The sequence below is a fragment of the Primulina huaijiensis genome, chromosome 11 (genome assembly GCF_012295235.1).
Source record: "Primulina huaijiensis isolate GDHJ02 chromosome 11, ASM1229523v2, whole genome shotgun sequence".
Lineage (NCBI taxonomy): Eukaryota > Viridiplantae > Streptophyta > Magnoliopsida > Lamiales > Gesneriaceae > Primulina > Primulina huaijiensis.
The window spans coordinates 17771252-17796580 of record NC_133316.1 but is presented as its reverse complement, the minus strand read 5'-3'; the positions used below and the strand labels follow the sequence as shown (position 1 = coordinate 17796580).

The window sequence follows — 25329 nt, the reverse complement described above, 5'->3', positions numbered from 1 at the left end:
AAGCAAAACAATGGAATGGAACTAACAATTATCAGTACAAAACTAAATTAGTCAGCAAAGGCAAATTTTAAAGAAACGACTGTAACAGCAACTCAAACGCTTTAACTAAAATTTTACCATCCGCAAAACTGAGTTTTTCCTTCTTATTTAACTTCATTCTCATTTTTATCTCTGGAGACCAGGAGAGGGGTAGTGTCACGGGAAACACTTGGCAAATTGGGATCGGACGAGCAATAAACAACACACACACACACACACATAACTGTAATTGTAATTTCTTATAAACAGAAGCAGCAGAAGAAAGGGTGGGTGCTTAAAGTCGATTTGGAAAAAGCGTACGATAACGTGGACTGGAGATTTCTAGATTTTGTGTTACAAAAGAAAGGATTCGGTGTGAGATGGAGGAAGTGGATGAAGAGGCGTGTATCCAATGTCTCTTTTTCGATTTTTATCAATGGACGGCCACGGGGGAAATTTAAAGGTGAGAGAGGTCTAAGGCAAGAGGACCCATTGTCCCCTTAACTTTTTAACCTAGTAATCGATGGACTGGGGCGTTTGGTAGACAGGGCTAAAGTAGCGAATGATGTAAGATGGCTGGAAGTAGTGAGAGACAAAATAGAAATTTCTGACATCCAATTCGCGGATGATACTTTGTTCTTTGTCTTATTTGAGAGGCATATGCTGGCTTTGGTGGAAATTCTCAATTTTTTCAGCCTCAAATCGGGTCTGAAAATTAATTTGGAAAAAAGATTTTGTTGGAAATTAATTTTACGGAAGAGGAGGTCGAAGGTTTGACGTTAGCGATTGGGTGTAAAAAAGAGAAATGGCCGATTAAGTATCTCGGGGCACCGTTGGGTGGCAATCCAAGGAAAGTTGATTTTTGGGAACCCGTGGTATCCAAAATGTCCAAGAAACTGTCAAGTTGGAAAAAGGTGTTTCTCTCAAGGGGGTCGACTTACACTGATAAAGTCGGTGTTAAGTGCGATGCCAACATATTTTATGTGTCTATTTAAAGTGCCAATTCGTGTGGCAAAAAGGATGGAAAAATTAATGAGGGACTTTCTGTGGGACGGAGCCGATGGGGACAAGCACTGTAATGTAGTAGCCTAGGATCAAGTTTGTAAACCAATAGACAGGTAGGCTGGGCTTGGGGAATATTTGTTTGAGGAATAAGGTATTTCTAGGGAAATTGTGGTGGAGATGTTCAGGGAAAAAACACTCCTTGTGGAAAAAAATAATCAAGAGCATTTATGGTCTACAAGATAATGGGTAGGACGTGGGGTTGGCTAGGAACTCGACTTTTAAAAGCCCTCGGAAATTATCTCTCGTTCATACCCGGCTTTTCATTGGTTAATTAGGGTAGTGCTCAAAGGGGGGAATCTCATTCGGTTTTGGGAGGATGTTTGTTGGGGGAGGAAGCTTTGCCGTTCAAAGAGCGTTTTCTATCTTTGTTTCAGATTTCTACATCGTTTAACAAACCAGTTAGTAACTTAATCAATGTCGTCAATCTCCCGGTTAACTCAAACTTTGACTGGGATGTGCGTTTTAGAAGAGATTTAAATGGGGTCGAATTGGGTGAGTTTAGCACGTTACGAGTGGTCTTAGATACAGTTAATCTGGAGTTGGGCACGGAGGATTTTCGGGTTTGGCAGGGGATCCTTCCGGTTCTTTTTCTCTTAGGTTTTTCTACGACTTTTTTCCCCGATTAGCAATTTTCCTTACCTATCCCGCATAAAGTTCAAGTTTTCTGATGGATCGTGGCTTTGGGAAAACTGCCGACTTGCGATTTGATGCAAAAAAGTGGCTTGTTTGTGCTTTATGCCCGCAGTGGTGTAGTTCATGCCGGAAACAAAAGGAGGACCAAGGCCACTTACTGTTGCATTGTTCCTTCATGAGGGAAGTATGGATAAAAACATTGCGAGGGCTGGGTGTCGAGTGGACAATTTCAAGAAAGGCGCAAAACTTGTATATTTTGGACTCAGGCTTACTTATCGGGTGAAGAACTAGGAGCTTTTGGTATTTAGCAGTTCATTGCATCTTTTGGTCAATTTGGTTGGAACGGAACAAAAGAATTTTCACAGACACATCAGAGTCTACGGACGAGGTCTTGGAGAAGATCAAATTCAGAGTTGCCATTGGGACGACAAAGTTGTCAGAGTTTAATCACCTTTTTATACTAGATCTAGTTAGGGATTGAAAATTATTTACAGTTGACGATAGTGTAGTAGTCATTGTGGGGTGTTTTGCGGATTTTTCATCCACTTTTTTGTAAATTTTTCTACTATTCTAATAAAATTATCGTTTCAAATCAAAAAAAAAAAGAAAGAAAGAAAAGAAATTGATGAGTTGAGTACTTTGTTAGGTGTTTTAGAATTAGGGTTTGGTTGGGGACTCTTCCGGGTCTTTTTCTGTTAGATCTTTTTATGAGTCTTTTTTTTGGTCACTAATTTTCCTTATCTCCCTTATTTTTATAATAATATATTTGGAGAGAACTTGTCCCATATAAGGTTCAAGTTTTCTCGTGGACCGTGACTTTGGGAAAATTGACGACTTGCGAGTCTTTGCAAAAAAGATGGCCTAATTGTGCATTAAGTTCGAACTGGTGTACACTTTGCTGAGAATCAAGATCACCTACTTTTGCATTGTTCGTTCACGAGTGGAATTTGGAACAGAGTATTGCAGGAATTGGATATGAAGTGGATATTTTCAAGAATGACTCATGATATGTTTCTTTTGGATCCGAGATTACCTAACGGATGGAAATGTCGGACCTTTTGGAATGTGGTTGTTCATTGCTTATTTTGGTCAATTTGGTCGGAGCGGAAAAGAAGAATTTTCAATGATATTGCAAAGTTTATAGACGAGGCTTGGGAAAAAAATCAGATTTAGGGTTGCTAGTTGGACGAGAAAGCTTGCAGAGTTTAATCATTCTTAGCCATAATCTTTTCAGTTACCCCCCACCCCTTCACCTCATCTCTACATTTAGTGAATCTTTTTTGTTATTTTATGTCAACAATTTATAGTTATTTATGGAAAAAGTGGGCGGACTTCTGTCGTACTAGTCGTAATGTTTAGATTCAAGATTTAGCTTTGTGCTTAGGATAATTATATTTTTGCTGATTTTTACATGGTAGAGGGAGATGTCACATGAAGTTTCAATTTACCAGTCTGCTGACTATTTTGCTTTGAAGACTTCGATATTCATGTTGTGTTTCTAATTCTTTTATGCCTTTCTTATCAACTCAGCTTGACAATGTGGGTGAACCTTCTTTGAAACCTGACATGTATCTACAATGCAAATCCTTGTCAGAAGTAGATTGCTTGCCTGCAAAAAATTTAAGGAGAAAGAAATCCTCCACTGTAGTTTGTGCTGCAATTAGCTCGATACTATTTCTATATCTGTTCAATTTATCGTACAAAATTTAGCTTCTAACTTCAAGAATATATAGGTTGCCTCTGATAGCACATCAGCAGATGGCCTGCCTCCATCTGAAGCAGGTAGCATTCCTGGAAACAAATCAAAGAGGAAGACATCCTTCACTAAGGTTTGTGCTGCTATGAGCGACTTATGTTTGATCCATGCAAACTATGTTGTTATATTTAGCTCTTGACTTTTGAATTTTATCTAGGTTGACTCTGAGACCACATCCCCTGATGCCATACCTCCTTCAGTATCTGGTTCCACTCCTGGAAAAAATTCGAAGAGGAAGAAATCCTTCAATGTGGTTTGTGCTGCTATGAGCGACTTATTCTAGATCCATGCAAACCATCTTGTGATATTTAGCTCTTGACTTTTGAATTTTACTAGGTTGACTCCGAGATCACATCAGCTGATGCGGTACCTCCTTTAGTAGCTGGTTCCATTCCTGGAAAAAATTCGAAGAGGAAGAAATCGTTCTCTGTGGTTTGTGCTGCTATGAGCGATTTATTCTAGATACATGGGAACCATCTTGCAATATTTAGCTCTTGACTTCTGAATTTTATCTAGGTTGACTCTGAGATCACATCAGCTGATGCGGTACCTCCTTTAGTAGCTGGTTCCATTCCTGGAAAAAATTCGAAGAGGAAGAAATCGTTCTCTGTGGTTTGTGCTGCTATGAGCGATTTATTTTAGATACATGGGAACCATCTTGCAAAATTTAGCTCTTGACTTCTGAATTTTATCTAGGTTGAGACTGAGACAACATCGATTGATGTCATACCTCCTTCGGTAGTTGGTTCCACCCCTGGAAAAAATTCGAAGAGAAAGAAATCCTTCGCTATGGTTTGTGCCGAGATGAGCTCAATCGGATCAATCTACCTTGTATAATCTGACTTTTAACTTTTCACAATATCTAGGTTGCCGTTGAGAGAACACCAGCTGATGGGCTGCCTTCTGGCTGGGTAAAAGAAATCAAGACCAGTAAATCGGGGAATAAGATTAGAAAGGATCCGGTGATTAGCCTGTTTATCTTAAATTTATAATTTTCTGAGTGAAAACTGATGTGGTTTACGTGAAGCTTCGTATTTTGATGTGGCTGTGCTTTAGTGCACTTTCTTACATGTGTTTTTTTTATCATGTCTTGTTTATCACTCTGTAAATATTTTAACATCTAAATTTATTTTTTTAGTCTTATATTGTGAAATATGTCTCATTGTTTATGTCGTTTTAAATTTCTGCAGTATTACATTGAACCTGTCAATGGTTACATGTTTCTCTCAAAAAAAGATGCTTTGCGGTATTTAGAAACGAATGATATTGGTAGTTGTGCCTGCATGCCAAAGAGGAAGGAATTTGACAATCTCAGGTTGAATAAAAATGAAGTCACTGTGAGTGAGCAAATTGTTTAGCTACTCTTATCTGTAATAATTTTTTTCTAGCCTTTAGTTCATTTTTTTTTTCAGATTCATCAGTTGCTACCTTTTGTTTGTATTTATTTCCACCTTTATGTATGAGTGTCTTTGGTTCAATTATCCAGTGTTATAAATGTTTCCAGGGTAGATTGCTCGTGCACCACTGAATCTGCTGAACTTGTGAAGTAGAATTTGGAAGCATCAATTAGCCATGATTAATTTATTTAACTATAAAAATAGAATGAAACCCATTGAAGATCTTTATGCTTTAGTTGCCTGGTTTCACTGATGATTTTAGTGTGTGTTGATTGGAGAACCAAAGGTGATTTGGGGTACGATGATGCAAATTTGACATTACTTTTTGGATAGATTTTTCCCTTGGGGACCTTAAATGTGTGGTTTTTTATGAGGGAGAAATTGGCTGCTTTATTCACGTTAATCTGAAAATGGGAAAATACAATGAAATTTATAGAACTCTATGCTTAACTAGAAATCTAAAACTAAGGAATAAAATCTGATACTAATTATCCTAGTCCTAAGATTTAAAATACAAATGCTTAAGATAAAATCATATCTAATCTTAATTAGTTGATAATGATACGATATTTAATAGTCAACACTTCCCCTCAAGTTTGAGTCATATAGGTTCAACATGCCCAACTTGGAGCACAATTCTTCAACATAGGCCTATGAAGGGCTTTTGTCAAAATGTCTGCAACTTGTAACTAAGTAGAAGTGTAACTCAGCTCAACAGTCCCCTTCTCAACCTTCTCACTTATAAAGTGTCGATCCAGTTCAACATGTTTAATCCGGTCACGATGAACTGGATTCTTGTATGTGTTGATGGCTGCTTGATTATCACGTAAGTTCCATTGGGTGATTTCCTTCTACCTTCAACTCATTAAATAGTCTCTTCATCCACATCCCTTCACAAATTCCATGAGCTAACGATCGAAATTCAGCTTCTGCACTACTACGAGCTACCACTGGTTGTTTCTTGCTTCCCCATGTCACCAAATTTCCCATACAAATAGACAATATCCAGAAGTAGAACATCTATCTGTGGGGGACCCAACCCTATCAACATCACTGTAAACTTTAATTGTTCTGATTGACGTTTTTCAAAAGAGTACTTTTCCAGGAGTACCTTTTAGATACATTGACACTTGATATGCATCTTCCATGTGTTCTCCAGTAGGGTTGTTCATGAATTGACTCATAACGCTCTCAACAAATCTGATATCCGGCCGTGTATGCGACAAGTATATAAGTTTGCCTACTAACCTTTGATATCTCCCCTCGTCAACTTGAGGACTATCCCGGTTTGTTCCCACCTTGATGTTCGGATCCATGGGTTTGTCAACTGGTTTGCATCCGAAGTTCCGAACATACCAGTTTCCTTCAGAAGGTCTAGAACATATTTTCGTTGTAAGATCGAGATTTCCACTGATGATCTTGCTACTTTTATTCCCAGAAAATATCTAAGGTGTCCGAGGTCTTTCATTTCGAATTCCTTCGAGAGTAGAGCTTTTACATGTGACATTTCTTCCTCGTGATTGTCTCTAAGAACAATGACCTCTACATAGACAATGAGTACTGTAGTCTTTCCTTCCCCTATATGCTTTACAAATAACGTGTGATCAGCTTGACATTGGGTGTATCCATCTCCTTCAAGACAATGGCAAATCGGAAAAACTTCGACCTAGGTGATTGTTTGAGACCATAAAGTGATTTTTGTAACGTTGTGAGAAGTTTGTTATGATGACGTAGAGTTGCACTTTACTTTTCTTGTTTGTAACGTTGCTGCGGATTACTCATCCGCGGAAATGGTGTAACCTCTCTAAATATTATAATAAAGTTAATTTTCTATAAAAAAAAAAGTGATTTTTGTAATCTCCACACTTTATTTTTTGCAGTGTTCTAAATGGCGGTCGAGGCGGTAGGCAGCCCTCGACCGCACCGCCTACGCATGATGCAGGTGTTTTAGGCGGCCCAAGCTATAAGGCGTTGGGCAGGCGATGGAGGCGGTGAGGAGGTGGGCGAGGTAGCAGGCGGTCACCGACCGCCCCGCCACCGCCTCCCGCCATTTACAACCTTGATTTTTTGTGACTGCTGATGCAAAACCAGAAGGAAAGTCCTCGTATACCTCTTCTTCAAGATCTCCATTAAAATGCAATTTTCACATCAAGTTGATGCAATGACGAGTCTTGCTACATGAGCGAATGTTTCTTGGTAGTCAATACCATATGATTGTGTGCACCATTTGGCTACAAGTCGTGCTTTGAACTTTTCTATACTTCTATACACCTGTGTTTGACCGTGAAGATCCATTTGCAATCAACTGTTTTCTTTCCCGGTGGGAGATTAGAAATTTTCAATGTTTTGTTGTTTTCGAGAGCCCTTTTATCTCATCAAACGCAGCAGCTTTCCATTTTGGGTCATTAAGAGCTTCATCAATAGTGGATGAAATCTGCACCTGGTCTAAATTTGAAAGGAATGCACAATATGTTGGAGAAAAGCATTCAATTGAGACAAAATTCCCAATGGGGTGTTGTGTGCAACTTCTAACCCCTTTTCTTAGAGCAAGGGGTCTATCATCCAAATAATTTTCCAACACAGGAGTATTTTTTCAAGGTCTTGGACAATGTGGGTTAGCGTTGGACCTTGGAGACTTCGTTGTGATGTTTCCGTTGAGAGTACGCTTGAATTGGTTGAGTGGGATGTGGACCACTAGAGGTTGGGAGCTCACTAGTTGCTGGAGAAGAAGACGGCTCGGGTTCAATATGGATTATGGCAGGTGGCTCGAGTGAAGAGATGGATGGTGTGATGGGATCTCAAGTGTTCGGTTCTACATTGGATTTTCTAGAGGTTGGGAGCTCACTAGTTACTGGAGAAGAAGACGGCTCGGGTTCATATGAAATATGGCAGTTGGCTCGAGTGAAGAGATGGATGGTGTGATGGGATCCCAAGTTTTTGGTTGTACATTGGATTTCTCTCCCTGAAGCGAAAAGTGGGGATAAAAGGGATCATTCTCGAAGAAACGGACATCCATAGAGGTATAGTACCTTTTTTGTGTAGGAGAGTAGCACTTGTAACCCTTCTAATTTAGAGAATATTCAAGGAAGATACATTTGACGGCCCGAGGTTCGAGTTTATTGCTGCGGTTATGGGAATGGACATGGACAAATGATGTGCAACCAAAGACTTTGAGTGGGATATCATGAAGTAGGTGGGAGTTGGGAAAAGATTTAAGAAAAGTTTGGACGGGGGTTTGGAATTTAAGGACCCTAGAAGTGATTCTATCGATGAGATAACTGGCTGTTAGAATGGCATTCCCCCGATAGCATTTAGGAACATTGTTTGTAAACAATAAGGACATGACAACTTCTAGGAGATGACAGTTTTTCCTCTCAGAAACACAATTCTGTTGAGGTGTGTCAATGCGTGAGCTTTGATGAATGATGTCCCGGGATTGTATGTACCCCCTCAAAACTGAATTGAAATAATCACGGGCTCTATCTGTTCGCAAAATATGAATTTGGTATAGAATTGGGTTTGAATCATGGTGTGGAACTGTTTGAAAATATGAGAAGTTTCAGATTTGTCTTTCATTAAGAAAACCCAAGATTGACGTGTGTGATCATCGACAAATAACAGGAACCAACGAGTACCACTAATATTTGTCACATTCGAGGGGCCCCAAATATCACTGTATATAAAGGAGAATGATTTAGATGGTTTGTAATGTTGTGACATGAAAGTGGGACATGTATGCGTGGACAATTGAAAATAGCACACAAGGATTTAGAATACATATTTTTGTTAAACAAAGATGGAAACAATTTCTCAAGGTTCAGAAAATTAGGATGTCCTAAGCGATAGTGCCAAATCAAATCTCACTATCCTTATTTGAATTTGACATCAAAACAGAATAAGACAATGAAGGTTTGTAGGAATTGGTGGTCAGGATTCTCTTGGAGGTGTTCATCTTCTGAAGATACAGTCCGGCACAGAGGTTAGCACTGCCAATCGTCCTCCCCGATGCCAAATCCTGGAAAACACAAGAATCAACAAAGAATTTAGACGTACATTTGATATCGCTGTTGAGTAGTAGATTGCAATTAAGATCTAGCACAAATAAATAAGACTGTAGGAAAATATCCTGAGTTAATTGAACCGAACCATAACCAGCCACCCGTGAGCAAGCACCATTTGCAATGCATACTGTTTGGGAATTTTTACAAGGAATGAAAGAAGAAAATTTTCCAAATTTCCAGCTATGTGATGTGAGGCACCAGAGTTAACTATCCAATTGTTTGATAATTCAAGCCACATAATCAAAGCAAAAGAGGAATTACCTCTACGTGCAACATGACCGGTGCTAACCATTGAAGAAGATGGTGCTGAATTATTCTGGCAGAACAATTTTTGTAGTACATCGAGTTCTTTTGTGAAAGGTTGGGAATCATGGGATTGATCTTCCGTTACTGCAGCATTTGCTTTCCTTTCTCGAGCCGGTTTCCAATCAGTGGGCTTTCCATGAATTCTCCAACAAGTCCCGTATTACTATAATATATGGAAGATACCGGTCCCGCACAAGGTTCAAGTCTTTTCGTGGATAGTGGCTTTGGGGAAACTGCCGACTTGTGATTCGTTGCAAAAACGGTGGACTACCTGTGCTTTATGCCGGCAATGGTGTAGTTTATACCGAAAACAAGAGGAGAATCAGGACCATCTTTTGTTGCATTGTTAGCGTGGTCTTTTTTTGGGATTGATCTTTTTTTGTTGCATGGTCTCCAAGATAATGGATGGGATGTGGGATTGGCAAGGAAAGTTAAATCTTAGGAAAAAAAGAATTTTCTATTTTTAAAAAAATAGAATAAATGGCCCAGATTTTAGATAGAATAAACGTCCCAAATTTTAGTCAGTGGGAGAGAGATCTTTGTAACAACTCAGTATGATTCAAGAAATCGTTCAGATTTTTTCGTGGACTGTTGCGCTGTGTAAACTTCCTACTTTAGACTCGGTGCAAAGAAGATGGCCAACTTGCTCATTAAGCCCTCAATGGTGCACGCTATGCCAAAACAACGAAGAGACTCAGGATCACCTGTTGATGCACTGTTCCTACTCACGATGTTTATGGAATAGGGTTATGCAAGAGCTCAGATGTCAGTGGGTGTTTCCACAGCGAGCAAGAGACATGTTCATTATCGATCCGGGTTTTTCTACATGGAGCAGAGCTAGCACTTTATGGTATGTAATAGTCCACATCACATTTTGGACCATCTGGCTAGAGAGGAATAACAGAATTTTCAACGACACACACGCCAGCGCAAGCGAATTATGGGAGGTCATTAAGTTCAGAGTTGCGAATACAACGAGAACAATCAAAGGGCTTGATCATTTAGCGATTTCAGATGTTGTTAGGGATCGGAAGTTTGTAATGGTTTGACGAAAATGCTTAGTTCTTATATTTTGCGGATCACTCATCCGCTATTATTGTACTAAAAACTTTCATTAAATAAAATATTATGTTTCCTATCAAAAAAAAAAGTATGATTCAAGAAATCTCATTATACAGGACAGAGTGATCATTTTACCATTATGGTGTAATAAGACTCTTCTTTGTAATCGAATGTCACCAGGCTATAGTTCCACAACCCACATCCAGTCTGCTCCAGGAATTACTCAAAGCTCAGCCTCAAATTTATAACCATTCATTTTCTAGGAAGATGACTATCACTTCGCCATACTTATAGTCTTGCTTCTGTCAGCTACGGTAACCACCGAAAGTGTAGTCTCCACCAATGAACAATCCAAATGTCTTTCTGTATTATTGTTGGGGAGCTATGCTTCCAATGTCTATCAAATCTGTAAGAGCCCTTTTCCTCAAGAAACTACATACCTTGATGGTGGTTTACTCCTATTTCCTATCAATGATATCTCTCCTTCAATCTCTACTTCTCTTTCACCTGTTTCTTCTCTTTCCTTTCCCATTGCAGTAAGGTCTTTCTCTACTATGCTGAGATTAAATTGCTTGGTTTTACCTTTATGATTCATTGTATACTTATCATCACAGTAGTAGCAAAGCCCATTTTGTTGTCTTGCCTGATATTCAGTGGAGTTGATCTTTTCAATGGAAGATTTGGATCACCTTTAGACTTCTCCATCCCTGTGTGGTCACTGGCTGGGGCTGTGGTAATTGAGTAGTTTTTTTTATCAGTTTCGGGAGTCGGAAGTGAATGCCAACCATGTGATATGAATATTTCGAAGCTCTGCCATGACTTACTATGCTCACCATTTTTGTTGAACATTTGGTACTTTATGGTGACTTCAAATGTTATGGTCACTGAGTCTTGAAGTTTTGCTCATGAAGTTGCAGTCTAATGATTGATATGGCCAACCTTCCCTTCTTATTTTGATGGGAAACTGATAACTGGTGTAGATTTGAATAGTTGACATGAATTCAGATTCATTTTGAATAAATGTTGAATTAGTATGCCTTCTAAATTTGTTCTTTTATTGCTACATGCTAATTTAGATATCTCGCAAGTTCTTGCATATTCATATTTTTTTGTTCCTCTCTTTTAACTGGTTATCTTTCAGGTTGATAATGTTGGTTTTACCAATTTGAAGCCAGACGTGCCTTCACAATGCAAATTCACAAGAGACGAAGATTGCATTTCTGAAAAGAAGAATAAGCACACTTCTGCTATGGTTACTGTGATAAGATCAATAATAATTCTATATTTATGTCAAGCTTGGTTTTTTAATTTAGCTTCTGACGTTGGAATGTTGTCTAGGTTCCCACTGAAAGCACATCAGCAGATGGGCTACCTCCAGGCTGGATAAAAGAAGTGAAGACCAGTAAATCTGGGAATAAGATTAGAAAGGATTCGGTAATCCGTAATTAGTTCTTTTACCTTTCTAATATACTCTCATGACCAATAATTTGACCATTTATAACGTGTAGGAGTATGCACCATGATTTTGCACATGTATTCAATATCTATGTATAGTTTACCAAGTAGTTCTATTTGTAGTTGTTGGACCAGTTCCTGATGTACCATATCTCATCCTTAATTTTATTCTCAATTCTGCAGTACTACATAGATCCGGTTAATGGCTACGTATTTCTTTCTAAAAAAGATGTTCTGCGATATCTGGAGACAAATGATATTGGTAGCTGTGCCATCACCCCAAAGAGGCGGAAAATGGATAATTTCAACTTGATTAAGAGTGGAATCCCTGTAAGAAAGCTGTTTAATTTTTATCTTCATCTGTTAGTAATCTTTTGTACTCGTAAGATGATAAACTGTTTCCAAAAGCATTATAGATCAATAGTCCCTTTATTTCTGTAGGGCCAATTAAGATGTTAGCAAATTTCTGTGTCTAACTCATGTTTTCTTTTTATGCTTTTTCCTGTTGAACATTCATCTTTTCAGGTTGACAATGCGGGTGAAACTTTTTCAAAACCAGAAGCACCTCTGCAAGTAAAATCTATAACTGATGAAGGTTGCTGTGCTGAACAAAACAAGGGCAAGCCATCTCTCGCTGCGGTTTGTGCAATATTCAATTCTATATCTGTTCTAGCAGTCTTGTAAAGTTAAGATTCCCAGTTTTCAAACATAATTAGGTTGCTGCCGAGAGCTCATCTGTGGAAGGTCTACCTCCAGGCTGGATAAAAGAAATCCGGGCAAGTAAATCTGGGAACAAGATTAGAAAGGATCCGGTAATTTTATTTTCAACTCCTTTTTACCCTTAGGTGAAAAACATTGAATTTTATTTAATAAAAGATGCACGTTCCTGCAGCCTATTCGGCATGTCCTTTTTTGTATTTATTATAGCGATTTACTCCACAGTATATTTATTTTTTGGACTACTTTCATTGTGAGCCATGCCTCATACTTCATGATATGCTTAATTGTGCAGTATTACACAGATCCAATAAGTGGCTATGTATTTCGTTCCAAGAAAGATGTCATGCGATATTTGGAAACAAATGATATTGGTAGTTGTGCTGTCACACCAAAAAGGAGGGAGCCGGACGATTTGAAGTTGATTGAGAATAAAATTAGCGTGAGTCAACAACTTCGTTAACCATTCTCATCTGTAAATAATTTTTGTTTGTTTATTGTTGCTTTATTATACTTTCTCTGTTTCACAATGTTTAATTTGCAAAACGAGCAATATGTTGATCTTTTGGTAATTAAGGCACTCGCTAGTTGACAGATTGTTAAGTTTCATCTCCATGGTCATCAGTGTTGTGGCCTTGAGCATGGAGTATTAGATGTTTTCTGTGTAGTTTTAATTTGGGATAGGACTGTAAGGCATTGTTTGGTGTGCATGAGAAGAGAGGATTGATTTTTAATCCTTCACTTATCATATGTTTGGTACGCATGATTAAGATTATGATAGGTCCGGTCCGTTCAGACCGCACTGTAGGCATTATTATCCTCTCTTGTTTGTGGTTATTTATCCTTACCTTTCATTTTATAATCACTCTTATTATATATCATTTACTTATCCTATCATATGAACCAAACAATGCTTAAGAAGATTGATCACAATGATAAATATAAATTCTGGAAAGAGAAAGTTCCTCTCAACAGAACTAATCAACAGAACTTGATTATAGGATGTGATGTCATTTTATTATGTGGAGTGCATATTGATTTGAGAGACTAAGAGTGAGTTTACTGATTTCGCAAAGTTGGAAGTAGCGTTTAATTGACATTCTTTGCTGAGGAATCTTAAATGTCAATTAGTAGGGTGGGTTTTTGTAGGGATGGGATGGGATGGAATGGAATTGTGTTACCTTTTTTTATTTTATCTTCCCATGTACAGCTCTTTAAATGATGAGAAAAATTTTTGAGTTGGGTACATTTGGAGATGGGTTTGACATTCATGTTGGACTACAATGTAAAGGGTGTACATACAAGCTGCACGATCAATCTGCCTGAGCTCATAAATTAAGGAGATCTGTTTTTGCTGGATATTTGGCCCCGTAAGATATTCGCTGTGTTTGTTTTTATATGTAAAAAGTAGAAATGCCGACACAATCAAAGTCAACGAGCCCAATCATTTCTCCTTGCATCATGATAAAATATTACGCAGTGTAAATTTCTGGTGTTAGCCATTAAATTCAAATTTTCGATGGTTTGGTTTTATGTGCAGCATATGACACTACATTTATTGGCTCAAAAGCTTTACAGATCCATAGTCACTTTGTTGCAGATGTTTTGAATGTACTTGAAAACTCATTGTTTTTTCTTTGGTGAATTTGCAACTTTTTTCTCAGCTCAACAGTGCTGATGGACACCAAATGAAGCTAGAGGGATCGGTGCAGAGAAAACCCAATATAGATGCCTCTCGCATTACCGAACCAAAAAAGGAAATCCTGCACTCTTCCTCTGTGGTTTGTGCTGTTACAAGCTCAACTCTAATTCAGTATGTCGTCAAACCATCGTATTCCATTTATCTTCTGACACTTGAAAGATGTCTAGGTTGTCATTGACACCGCATCAGCGAATGGGCTACCTTCAGGCTGGATAAAGGAGATCAAAACTATTCAATCTGGGGATAAGATTAGAAAAGATCCGGTGATTAAAATTCTCTTACCTTTTCTTTGTTAAAAGAAAAACCTCGCTGTTTTATGCCAAGTAGGTGTATGTTGTCATGCATCTGATTTCAGCCCTTGTTTCCCTTCATTCTATGCATGATTATCTATAGTCTTTGGACTAGTTTCCTATTGAGAGATCTCCCATCCTTGATATTGTACTTAATTTCTGCAGTATTACACAGATCCAGTCAGTGGCTACCTATTTCGTTCTAAAAAAGATGTTTTTTGTTTTCTGAAGACAAACGACATCCGTAGCTGTGCCATCATACCAAAGAAAAGGGGAAAAGAGGACCTCAAAATGATAAAAAATATAAAGCCTGTGAGCGATGAACTTTGTTTACTGTGCTCACTAGTTTTATCTTTTGTTGCTTCATAGTGTTCTGATATGTTTTCCATTTTTGTTATTTTATATCAAGCTGTGTTGAGTGAGAAAAGTTTTGCTCGTTGGGTAATTTAGGCATCTCGAGTGACAAAATTTTAATGATACACACGTTATCAAATGTCAATATGTCCCACAATTTCTTCTCATGTAGATGGTAAAACAGTGTCCAATGCAAAATTTTAAATGTTTCAGAAAATTAATCCAAATTTTTTAACGGATTTTAATTCATTCTTATTAACACAAAAACCTTTTCCTCCAAGGGTGGAGGGTATGAGTGCCTTACATTAAATAGAGTCAAATTATCGTAGATCTACTGTCACTTAGTTACTTATGTTCTCAATTGTTTTATAAATCCTCTCTCTCATTTGGTGAATTTAACTTTTCAGGTTAAAAATGTGGCTCGACCCCATTTAATGCCAGATGTATCTGTACCAAGCAAATCCACGATAGACACATCTTGTACCACTGAAACAGAGAAGAAAAGCCAGCACTCTACCACTACGGTTTGTGCTTTGATATGCTTAATACTAACTCAGGGTCTTATTTTTAACCGTCTTATACTATTTAGCTTTTGACATTTGAGAAATGTCCAGGTTGCCAACGAGTTCACAACAGATGATGATCTACCTCCAGGGTGGATAAAAGAAATCAAAACAAGTGAATCTGGGGATAAGATTAGAAAGGATCTGGTGATTAAAATTCCCTTTCCTTTTGTTGTGACAAAACCTCAAATATTTTATCTTTTTTGACATGAAAGATCATATCATTAAGGTAAAAAACCATGGAGGTACAAACACACTGGGCATGCTCAGAAAATCTATCAAAGAAAAACATCAACTCCTTCAACCAATAACAAACCACCAGACTTCTTACAAAGGTTACTTAAAACATTATAAAGCGTGAACAAATATCTTTATTTTCCGAAAGATGTCATCATCCCTCTGTTTTTCATTCTCAAATAACCAACAACTTCTTGCACTCCAAGTATGAAAATGACAGCTTCCATAACCGTGTACTGCATCTTTGCCAGGGAAGAAATACCTCGATAGACCCTTCTGAATGCCTTTAAAAGAGCTTGTTGTGAGCCCATGAGTTTGTTATTTCTAAGCCATTCTCGAATTTTCGTCGAAAGAGAATTCGAGTAGTACACAAAGAAACAAATTATCAAAACATTCATTAGAATCGCCACAAAGAATACATTTCTTCTCCACCCCATAAGGCTGTCTATCCCTAGTCTGAAAGTTCCGATGGGCAAACAACCATGTATAGAATTGATGTTTAGGAATGAGGAAACTCTTCCATGCTAGGGGTTTCCAAGGTCAGTTTCAATAATTTGAAGCAAAAAAACTATAGAATTATGCTATCAAACCAACCACCCAATAATGCTATAGAATTATCCATTGAACCATAAACCAGAATCTCATCACGAATCGAAATGATTTTCCTAGCAAAACAAGAATCATTCTTATGTACCTTTTGTCTCATATGCTTCTCCTTCGAAGACAAACTTTTTTTTTTCATTTGATCCACAAGGTATCTTTTTTTGTTTGTGAATATTCCACAATGTCTTGGCAAGTAGACCATTATTCCATGCCCTCAAGTCCCGTAATCCCATACCATCATTTTCTTTCGATACACAAAAGGCGGATATGCAATCAGCGGATGATTACTTGTCCGCATAAATTTCCCACACGAGTAAATTGTGTCTATGATACCAAAAGAATTAGGTAGAATTGTAACCAGAAGCAATCAATCCCTTGAATGACAGCCCTTATAAGCTCAAGTTTGTCTGAATAAGACAAAGTGTTTCTTGGCCATGCTTCAATACGCGCTGATATACTATCTACCAGAACATCTTAATTGGCAGCACAAAGTTTTTCCGTGGCTAAGGAAATTCCCAGATAATGAAAGGGAAGACCCCTACCTGAAAGTCCGTAATCTGCAATATTTCTTCTCTAACCAAAGCATCCACGCCTGCTAAATGAATGTTTGATTTGAGCAAGTTGGTTCTCAACCCAGCTTTACGCCCAAACTCATCCAGACATGTCACTAGTTGGATCTCAAGTATATATCATCATGCTAGTGTTTTCTGTATTTATTGCCTGTTTATATTTTACAATGTAGTATTTAGACCAGCTTATCAGTGAGAAATGTCTCTGTTTTGATGTTATTTCTACAGTATTACACAGATCCAGTTAGTGGCTACATATTTCGTTCCAAAAAAGATGTGTTGCGTTTTCTGGATACCAATGATATTCGTAGTTGTGCAATCAGACCAAAGAGAAGGGAAACAAATGATTTTCAATCAATCAAGGAAATCCCTGTGAGTGAAAAACTTGTCATTGTTTCCTTTTGTTACTTCATATTCTTTTGCTTTATTTTGCCATGTTATTACTTTATTCTCAACAGAAATGGTTGAATAAGCGAATTGTTGCTCTCTGGGTAGCTTGTGTACTCTCTAATGGAAACTGTTGAATAATGAAATGTCAAAATGTCCTATAATTTCTATTTGTGTCCAGTTATAGTCCATAAATATGAAATATTTTGTGAATAAGATCAGGTTTTTAAATTCAGTAAACGTTCTACTTCACCACAAAAATGCTAGCCTCAAGCACCTAGTGTTAGCCGTTATTTATCATTTATTAGATTCAAAATATCTCAGATCTGCAGTCCTTTTATTCCTTAATTTTTTTGATTTCTTTCAAACTCACTGTTTTTTTTTAAAAAAAATTTGTTATACTTTATCTTCTCAGCTTGACAATTCTGGTGAATCCTCTTTGAAGCCAGAAGCATCTATAAAATACGAATCTATGATAAATGCAGCTTACATTACTGAAATTAAAAAGAACAGCCAGCAACCTTCGCCTGCGGTTCGTGCTATGATGAACTCTACAATATGTTTGAGCCATCTTATACAATTTTTCTTCTGACTTTTCAAAGATATCCAGGTTGCTATAGAGATTGCATCCACTGATGGGCTACCTCCAGGTTGGATCAAAGAAATCAGAACTAGTCAATCTGGAGACAAGATTAGAAAGGATCCGGTGATTAATGATTTTACACTTAGATTTTTAAGAGCAGAACCTGAAATATATATGGCAAGGAAGCATATGCCATTACACGTCTTGTCAGCATTTTTTGTCTCTCATTCTAAAGATATTGCTATGTATCGTTTGGACTGGGTTCTAGTGATCGATGCTCATCACTGATGTTATACTTAATTTCCACAGTTTTACACAGATCCAGTAAGTGGTTACATATTTCGTTCTAAAAAGGATGTTTTGCGGTATCTGGAAACTAACGATATCAGTAGCTGTGCCATCAGACCAAAGAGGAGGGAGATAGATAGTCCCAGTTTGATTAAGAAGAAAACCTCTGTGAGTTAAAAACTTGGAATCATTTATGCATATTTTTTTCCTTTAATATTTTAATATTCGTCTCATAATTCTCAATTTTATGATTTGATTTCTGATCGAGTTTTTCTAACACAATAATTTAGAACAATTAATTATCTCCAAACTGCTCGATTTATCGCATGTGTACGTGTCAAGTTTTAATATAGCGTAACAAGTATGAAGTATCGTCCCACAGAGATTGATGTATGACAAATTTACCTCAAACATAATTATTTAGTTAACTTGGACAAAAAGGTGAAATTTATTAAACTAAATTAAAAGTTAAATAAAATAATTCAACAAACACAATATAAATAACTTAAATCAAAATAATAAACAAACAATCGTTAAGATCTCAATTCACATACCCCTCAATCTCCTCTAATGATTGAATGTCAATCATAAGTCATGCTTTTGACGGGATTTCTTAATCTTTCAATTTATTCTGTCAAGCTATATTAATCGAATTAACAAAGTCACTGTGTTATTTAATAATTGCAATCGTATTGACGAACCGTGAAATCCTCTAGCTTTCGACCAATTGGACTATGACTATCACATGTATCCAACCTCATATGTTTATGAAAATTGTAGATCCATGAATTATGTTAATCTATCATGTTATAAAATCTCATTATAACATAATCATTTCGAAGTTGATCATGTTTCAAAGATGCAATAAAAACACAACAACATAATCATGTATGCTTAAAAACAAAATTCAATCTTCAAAAAGAAATCAAAACATAATTGTTTGGGGGTAAGATCCCCTTAGTCGCGACAAATAGAAAAGAGAAAAGGAGAAAACGATGTGCAGAGTTCTTGTTCTTCGCTTGCCATGTTGCTCTCGCTCTTCCCTCGGCGTTTCTCCTAGGGTGGCAGCTGATTTTCCCTGCGGCGCGCGACGCCTGATCTTTTTTTCTTTCCCTAAGTTTTGGCCTTCCTAGCGCGAGATGCTCTGTTTACGACCCACTTTTTCTTTAGTTCACATTGGAGCGGTCGTTTTTGCCCGCCCTAGCCCGACTCGTTCTGTCCCTGCCTTATGTTTTCTTCAATTCGTGTTGGGCCCGTAATTTTTTTCGCGATTTCGTGGCTCATATTCATGCCTCAGAAAATTTTCTGACATACTTCCCAAATACTAAAGCATAACACAAGTCGTCGTACACCCATTGAAATGTACACACTACATTTTTGAATTAAACGTGAATGTGTGCGTGTTATATTATTTATAGTAGCATGCACTTCAAGTAGACCACATTCACATAATTGCAAGAAAGACAACTCAATTGACATGGTTCAAGCATACCTCTTATGCAACCCTTCTCCACTAGTTACTGGCGAACAAGCACAAATCACTTGGACTTTTCAGGTGCGTGATGTGGCTTAGATGTGTGCTAGAAAAGAAAAGGTAAGATGTTCACAAGGAAGGGAGTACAATGATTAATATTGAATTATGCACAATTAGATTTTCATCCGTCATCCTTATTCTCCATACATTTCCCATTTTTCTTGCCTTGAATTTATTTGGAATCGAATTTCATTCTTTTTTCTCGCTTCCCCCCTCACCTTAAATTCTCCTTTGTAAGTTTATTTTTGCAAGAAACTATTTTCACTAGTGCAATTTGGATTCACATATGAACTCCCTGGCACGAATATTTTTTCTCTTGTTTCCATTTTTTGGCTAAATGTCGGATTATGTAGCTCGAATGCAAATGATGATGATTCAAATTGTGGTTTAAACCCACTCGATTTTCCATTAGGCTCAATGGGATAACAAAGGATTACATGTTTTCTGGGTAGGCTCTGAACAACTGACAAGTTGATGAGAAATTGCCTAAATCACGTTCATGTTGCTAGTGTGTAAGATTTGCTTAGAAAGATGTGCATATAAGTTCCACAAACAACTAATGCTTCTCAAATCTCAAACAATTCATATGAATTTCATCACTATGCACACAATTCACTAGTCACAACATATGTGCTTGTCAGATTCAGCATTCAACAAAAAACTTCATGTTTCAAAAACAAGGGTGTCCTAAACAATGGTGTAACCAAGATCAATGGACATGTCTGTCATAAATTCATATTCATCATTGGCCAAAGGTCACCATCATATCGTCCCGAACTAATTTTTACATGATCCGACACTACTCAATGCATATATATATGTGTATGTGTGTGTGTGTGTGTGTGTGATTACTCAATCAACAATAAAACAAAACATTAGAACAAAACATAATGCAAACAAAACATGAGAACATAGCATCGTGCTTCCCATACTAAAACATTATGTTGTCCTCAATGCGACAAACAAAGACACATGACAAAAAAATATAAAAAGAGATAAAAACGAAGCTCAAAGAATGAGAAGACTCCCCTGATTGATCGTAAGGCGGTGGGCTTGAGGACTGCGGATGGACATGAATCTTCTTCTGCTGCAGCGAATTTCTTATGCCACCGATCTTCAAATTCTTTCATTATGCACACCTTGCAAGAAAATATAAGGGGATTAAAGATGATCAAGTCAATAAGTAACAAGAACGCGGTGCAAGAACTAAACGAAGTAAAAATGAAGTAAAATTCTTGGGTTGCCTCCCAAGTAGCGACTGATTTTTATTCGTCGGCTTGATCCTCAGAAGTACTCATAAAAGAGTAGCTGACGCCAAAAGTGTGATATGACACCATATATGGGTCTTGGTTTCATATGCCTTAAAGTCTGGTTTGATGTGCACACTGTAAGTTCGTCACCTCAAAAACACTCCATATGGAATGGTAAACATTTAAAGAGAACATGGTGTTGGCTCTTAGATAACAAAATATTTTGAAATCGGTGTTGGAGGAAGAGAATGATCCCGCAGATGTGTGTATGATAATATTATTGATGAGCTCAAATTGATAGTTTTGGAAACTTCGTCATCCCCGAGGTTTATTGGTGGCTCATCTTCATATGATACTTCTTCCAAAACTTCTTCCGACTGAGGCTCAATGAATGGTGCGAGATGCTCTATTTACGACCCACTTTTTCATCATTTCACGCTGGGGCGGTCGTTTTTGCCTTGCCTAGCGCGATTCGTTCTGTCCCAGCCTTATGTTTCCTTCAAGTTTCCTTCAATTCGTGTTGGGGCCATAATTTTTTGCGGCCCTAGCACGACTCTTGCTGCGCAGTTTTGCATCAACCATCTCGAGTTCGTCTTTTTGTCACTTTTGCCTATAAAACAATCAATTCAAGTGAGAAGTGGCTCATATACCCTAACTATGAAATAAATTAACAAAAAACGACGTGACCGACACAGCAAAACCATGCAACGTGCTCAAGATAACGTATTCAGACACGTAAAATCGACACCTATCAATATTTTCACAAAAGATGTTAAGTTAGCAAAATGTCGCTCTCAGGGTAATGAATGCGCTAATGCAGGTCAAAAGTAGTTGTCCTGAAAATGTATCAAGAAAGTGTTAGTCTATCACCCATAACAAGTAAACGTCGTTTAGATATGTCCAAAATATTATACCTGGGCTACTGATAATGGTACATCTAAAAAGACTTGGCATTTGTTTCGTATAAGGCTATGTCAAAATTTGCCTGGCTTGGGCCAGATGGATGGTCATCAAGCACAGATACACTAATATGTATATTGATAGTTTACAGTGTGTTGCAAAATTAGACTAGACAGGCTGGTCCAAGTAACATGTTTAGCTGGGGAATGGTCTGTCCGGCCCTGGTAAACATATTTAACCATGGTTTGACTAATGGTTAGTAACTAATATTAATGGATCGATAACCATGGTCGGCTACCCTTAGGCCAGTGAAACTTGTTTTTTGCGTCTGTACAGGCATCTTTGTTCCCAGTCCAAAATAATCATCCCTTTCTTCACAGTTTTATAAAATTAATGGTTAGCTATTTTGTTTTCTGAATTAACAAAAAAATAAGTTTATTTTTTTGTAGTCCTCTCCAATTAATAAAAAGTTATCCAAGCAACTAGAGACCAAGACCAAGCTCTTTATTGGTGAAGAATCAAACGCAAATGGTAATTTTTTTTCCTATTTTAGGATGAAACTAATTCAGTGGTTGTCCTTAGCCATTACAAACATCACTGGGTGGTTCGCTGTTTTTAGGTGAAGGTGTTTCCAATACAAAAACTCAAGCGGCATCAAAGGCTGATACCTTTACAGTTGCATCTGCTGGATCTGACAGTCTTAAAGAAATGTTTTCATGTGAAAATTCAAATAAACGTTTTGACATGAAAATGGGCCCCGCACACACGAGGGATTGCTCTAAACAAGGTGAAAAGGCAATGGCTGACGTTTTAGCTATTTGCTCCGTTATTAATGATACTTTCACTGAGGAGAAACTTCCCGATAGTGAGATGGAAAATCGAACTCGTGGAACTAAGTCAGAATTACGAAAATCCAAGAAAAGAAGAGATTTGAACTTGCCATTACGTGCTTCAAAGAGACTCGCGAAGTCCGAGCCTGAGATGCTCTCCAATGTGGAATTAAGTGAACGAACATGCAGGGCTGCGACTAAGAGATCCTCTGCAACTAGTGTTACTCTGCCCTCTGATCTTGGTCCCACAAAAAAAGTTGCAGATCATGCAAATGCCGTCGTGGAAACTCCACGACTTCGAGGAGAAGATCCGTTGGACAATGTTGAAAAACCTCTTGCAAAGGGCAACGCCACTTTGAATGAAGAGCCGTCGAACAAAGTTAAAAACCCTCTTGCAGAGGACGATACTAATTTGAAAGAGCAAACTGTAGGGAAGACCAATGGTAAGCAACCCAATGATGTTGTAACATCCCAAGATACGCAGCCTTGCTATGAATTTGGGGACTCCTGGACTGATCCATGCCTAGAATTTGCATATAAGACACTTACAGGGGAGATACCACTGGATGATACTTCACCTTTTCCAGAAATTCGTTACAATCAAGATGGAGGCATACAAACATCAGCATCTGAAGAACCCTCCATGTTTGAGAGTGAAATCCCCCCAGGGTTTGAATCCACTAATCAAAACAATACCGTTGGAAATGTACCTGCGAGTCCATCCTTCTATCTCTCAGCCGTGGATGCGTTGTTTGAAAGTGAAATCCCCCCTGGTTTTGAATCAGTGGCACAAAACAAGAATGCAGACAAGTCGCCAGCAAATCCATCATTATCTTCCCCACCAGTATCCACTGAAACAGGTTTCTCGGACAAAAGCTCCTAGATCGTAAAAAACCATGTAGGAATTTCTGAAGACTTGTCAAATTAAACTTTATGTTGAAGTAGAATGGCTACTTGAATGAGGAATTTGAACCAACACCTGTCTGTTTTCAGCTACTTGGGGACAAAATGTTGATGCTGTCAGTTTCCGGTGTCCTTTCCAGATACAGTTTTAGACCAGGGCATATTGTTGTGTCATTATTTTGAGGAAAACTTGCAAACGCACAAATGTGTTCTCTTTGGTATGATGATAGTTTCTTGAATTGTTTATGCGACAGACAACATTCCAAAATAATGAAGTATCGAACGTAGATAACCACATGTTCTAAAAGTTTGAGCTTTTAGGGGTCACTAAATAACAAGTTTATGCCTCAACATGTCTTCTCGTGTATAAATTGGAGACTAGGATATATTAGATCTAGTGAATATAGAGGTCCACGCTCATGTTCATCAACTATTAGCCAACGAAGGCAAGGAAAAAAGCATAAAGATCTATCAACTTTAAGTGTGAAGGGAATTTTGTCCACGAGATTTGGAACTAATGATCTCTTTTTTATTATATAATACAAACTATTTGTGTAATGAAATTTAATTGATTAATAATAAACAATGTATCAGGAGTATTCAATTCTTGTATTATATTTTTTTGTCAATAGTAAGTATTTTTTAATTTATTTGCTTTAAATAAATAGTTTATTTTCTTTTATTCTTTTTAAGGAAGTTATTTTTAGTTCTTTTTTTATTTTGTGTTTTTAGCGGTTATAAATTTTGAATTTGAGTTAGATATTTTAGCAAAATAAATTGGTGACACCTTTAGAGGGAGACCTCGACCTTGGTTAATTCTATTTCTTTTATTTATTGTTCGGCATATGGAGTATAATGAAACAAGTTTACAATATGCCTTTCGAGATCTTACCATTAAACTAGTGTCGCTTGCGCGCGCTATGTGAACATATAAAAAAAAACCCTTTTAATGTTAAATAAAATATTATTTTTAAATTTATACTTTTTATAATACTAGTAGCAAAGCACGTGCGTTGCACGTGGGTAACGAACTTAAGTACACTATGAACATTGATCCTAAATTTGCAAACGCATGTAAACACATAATTTTTTCACAAATTATTCAATAATAAATATTATTTCACAGTTTACTATTATTCTAAACAACATGGTTTAATTTTTTCAATCATTTTCTTGTATGATTTTCGAATATTTCAGTATCATAGTTTTATTTTATTTTTCCTACTTCTTTCTTCTATTAAATTCAACAATCATATCATCATATCCCATTTCTATGTTTTTCGTCGTCAGATTTGATTTTGATTAATCTATTGGATGCTTGCGTATATTTTTTCCTATGGTTTTCTTATTTTGTTTATTTGAGTTGATTTTGATTAATCTCTTTGATGCTTGTATTTATTTTTTCCTATGGTCTTCTTATTTTGTTTATTTGAGTCGTTCACCATTCGATTTAAATCCATTTTTTTAAAGTCTCACTCGATTTCTCCACATATTATACATATTATATCTATTTTGCATTAAAACATAATTAAGTGTATGTATTAATTGTCAATGAGAAAAAATGTATGTCTGAATTTTGAAATATAATGAATTAAAAAACTGAAAAAAAATGGAGTGATTAAAATAGATGTGATGTATATATTAATTTTAAAATTATTGATAAAGTTACTTGATATAAAAATTAGGAGAAAATACATGAAAATTCAAGAGCATATAATAAATTAGGAAAAAACTATCTTGAGTTAAGAGATGTAGATAGATATTTTATTAGAGAAACAAAATAAAATTCAAAATAATTTATAATCAGAAAGTCCAAGCGTTTGTCGATTTACCAAATTTATAAATTGTGGTAACAATGCTTAAACG

At 37.0% G+C, this 25329-nt stretch overlaps 1 protein-coding gene across 1 annotated transcript in view; it reads left to right on the top strand.

The window, feature by feature from the left end:
• LOC140987612 (uncharacterized) overlaps positions 1-23814 on the top strand; it is a 37556-nt gene extending 13742 nt beyond the window's left edge. Inside the window, exons 5-29 of the mRNA XM_073456185.1 lie at positions 3247-3342; positions 3450-3545; positions 3630-3725; positions 3809-3904; positions 3989-4084; positions 4169-4264; positions 4339-4434; positions 4663-4809; positions 11440-11556; positions 11637-11732; positions 11937-12083; positions 12279-12392; positions 12470-12565; positions 12766-12912; positions 14135-14251; positions 14340-14435; positions 14628-14774; positions 15224-15340; positions 15431-15526; positions 17017-17160; positions 17591-17707; positions 17786-17881; positions 18068-18214; positions 22180-22261; positions 22350-23814. Of these exons, the coding sequence (XP_073312286.1) occupies positions 3247-3342; positions 3450-3545; positions 3630-3725; positions 3809-3904; positions 3989-4084; positions 4169-4264; positions 4339-4434; positions 4663-4809; positions 11440-11556; positions 11637-11732; positions 11937-12083; positions 12279-12392; positions 12470-12565; positions 12766-12912; positions 14135-14251; positions 14340-14435; positions 14628-14774; positions 15224-15340; positions 15431-15526; positions 17017-17160; positions 17591-17707; positions 17786-17881; positions 18068-18214; positions 22180-22261; positions 22350-23443 (3789 nt within the window). The 3' untranslated portion in view covers positions 23444-23814. The remainder of the gene's footprint in view (positions 1-3246; positions 3343-3449; positions 3546-3629; positions 3726-3808; positions 3905-3988; positions 4085-4168; positions 4265-4338; positions 4435-4662; positions 4810-11439; positions 11557-11636; positions 11733-11936; positions 12084-12278; positions 12393-12469; positions 12566-12765; positions 12913-14134; positions 14252-14339; positions 14436-14627; positions 14775-15223; positions 15341-15430; positions 15527-17016; positions 17161-17590; positions 17708-17785; positions 17882-18067; positions 18215-22179; positions 22262-22349) is intronic.
• Positions 23815-25329: the final 1515 nt, after the last annotated feature.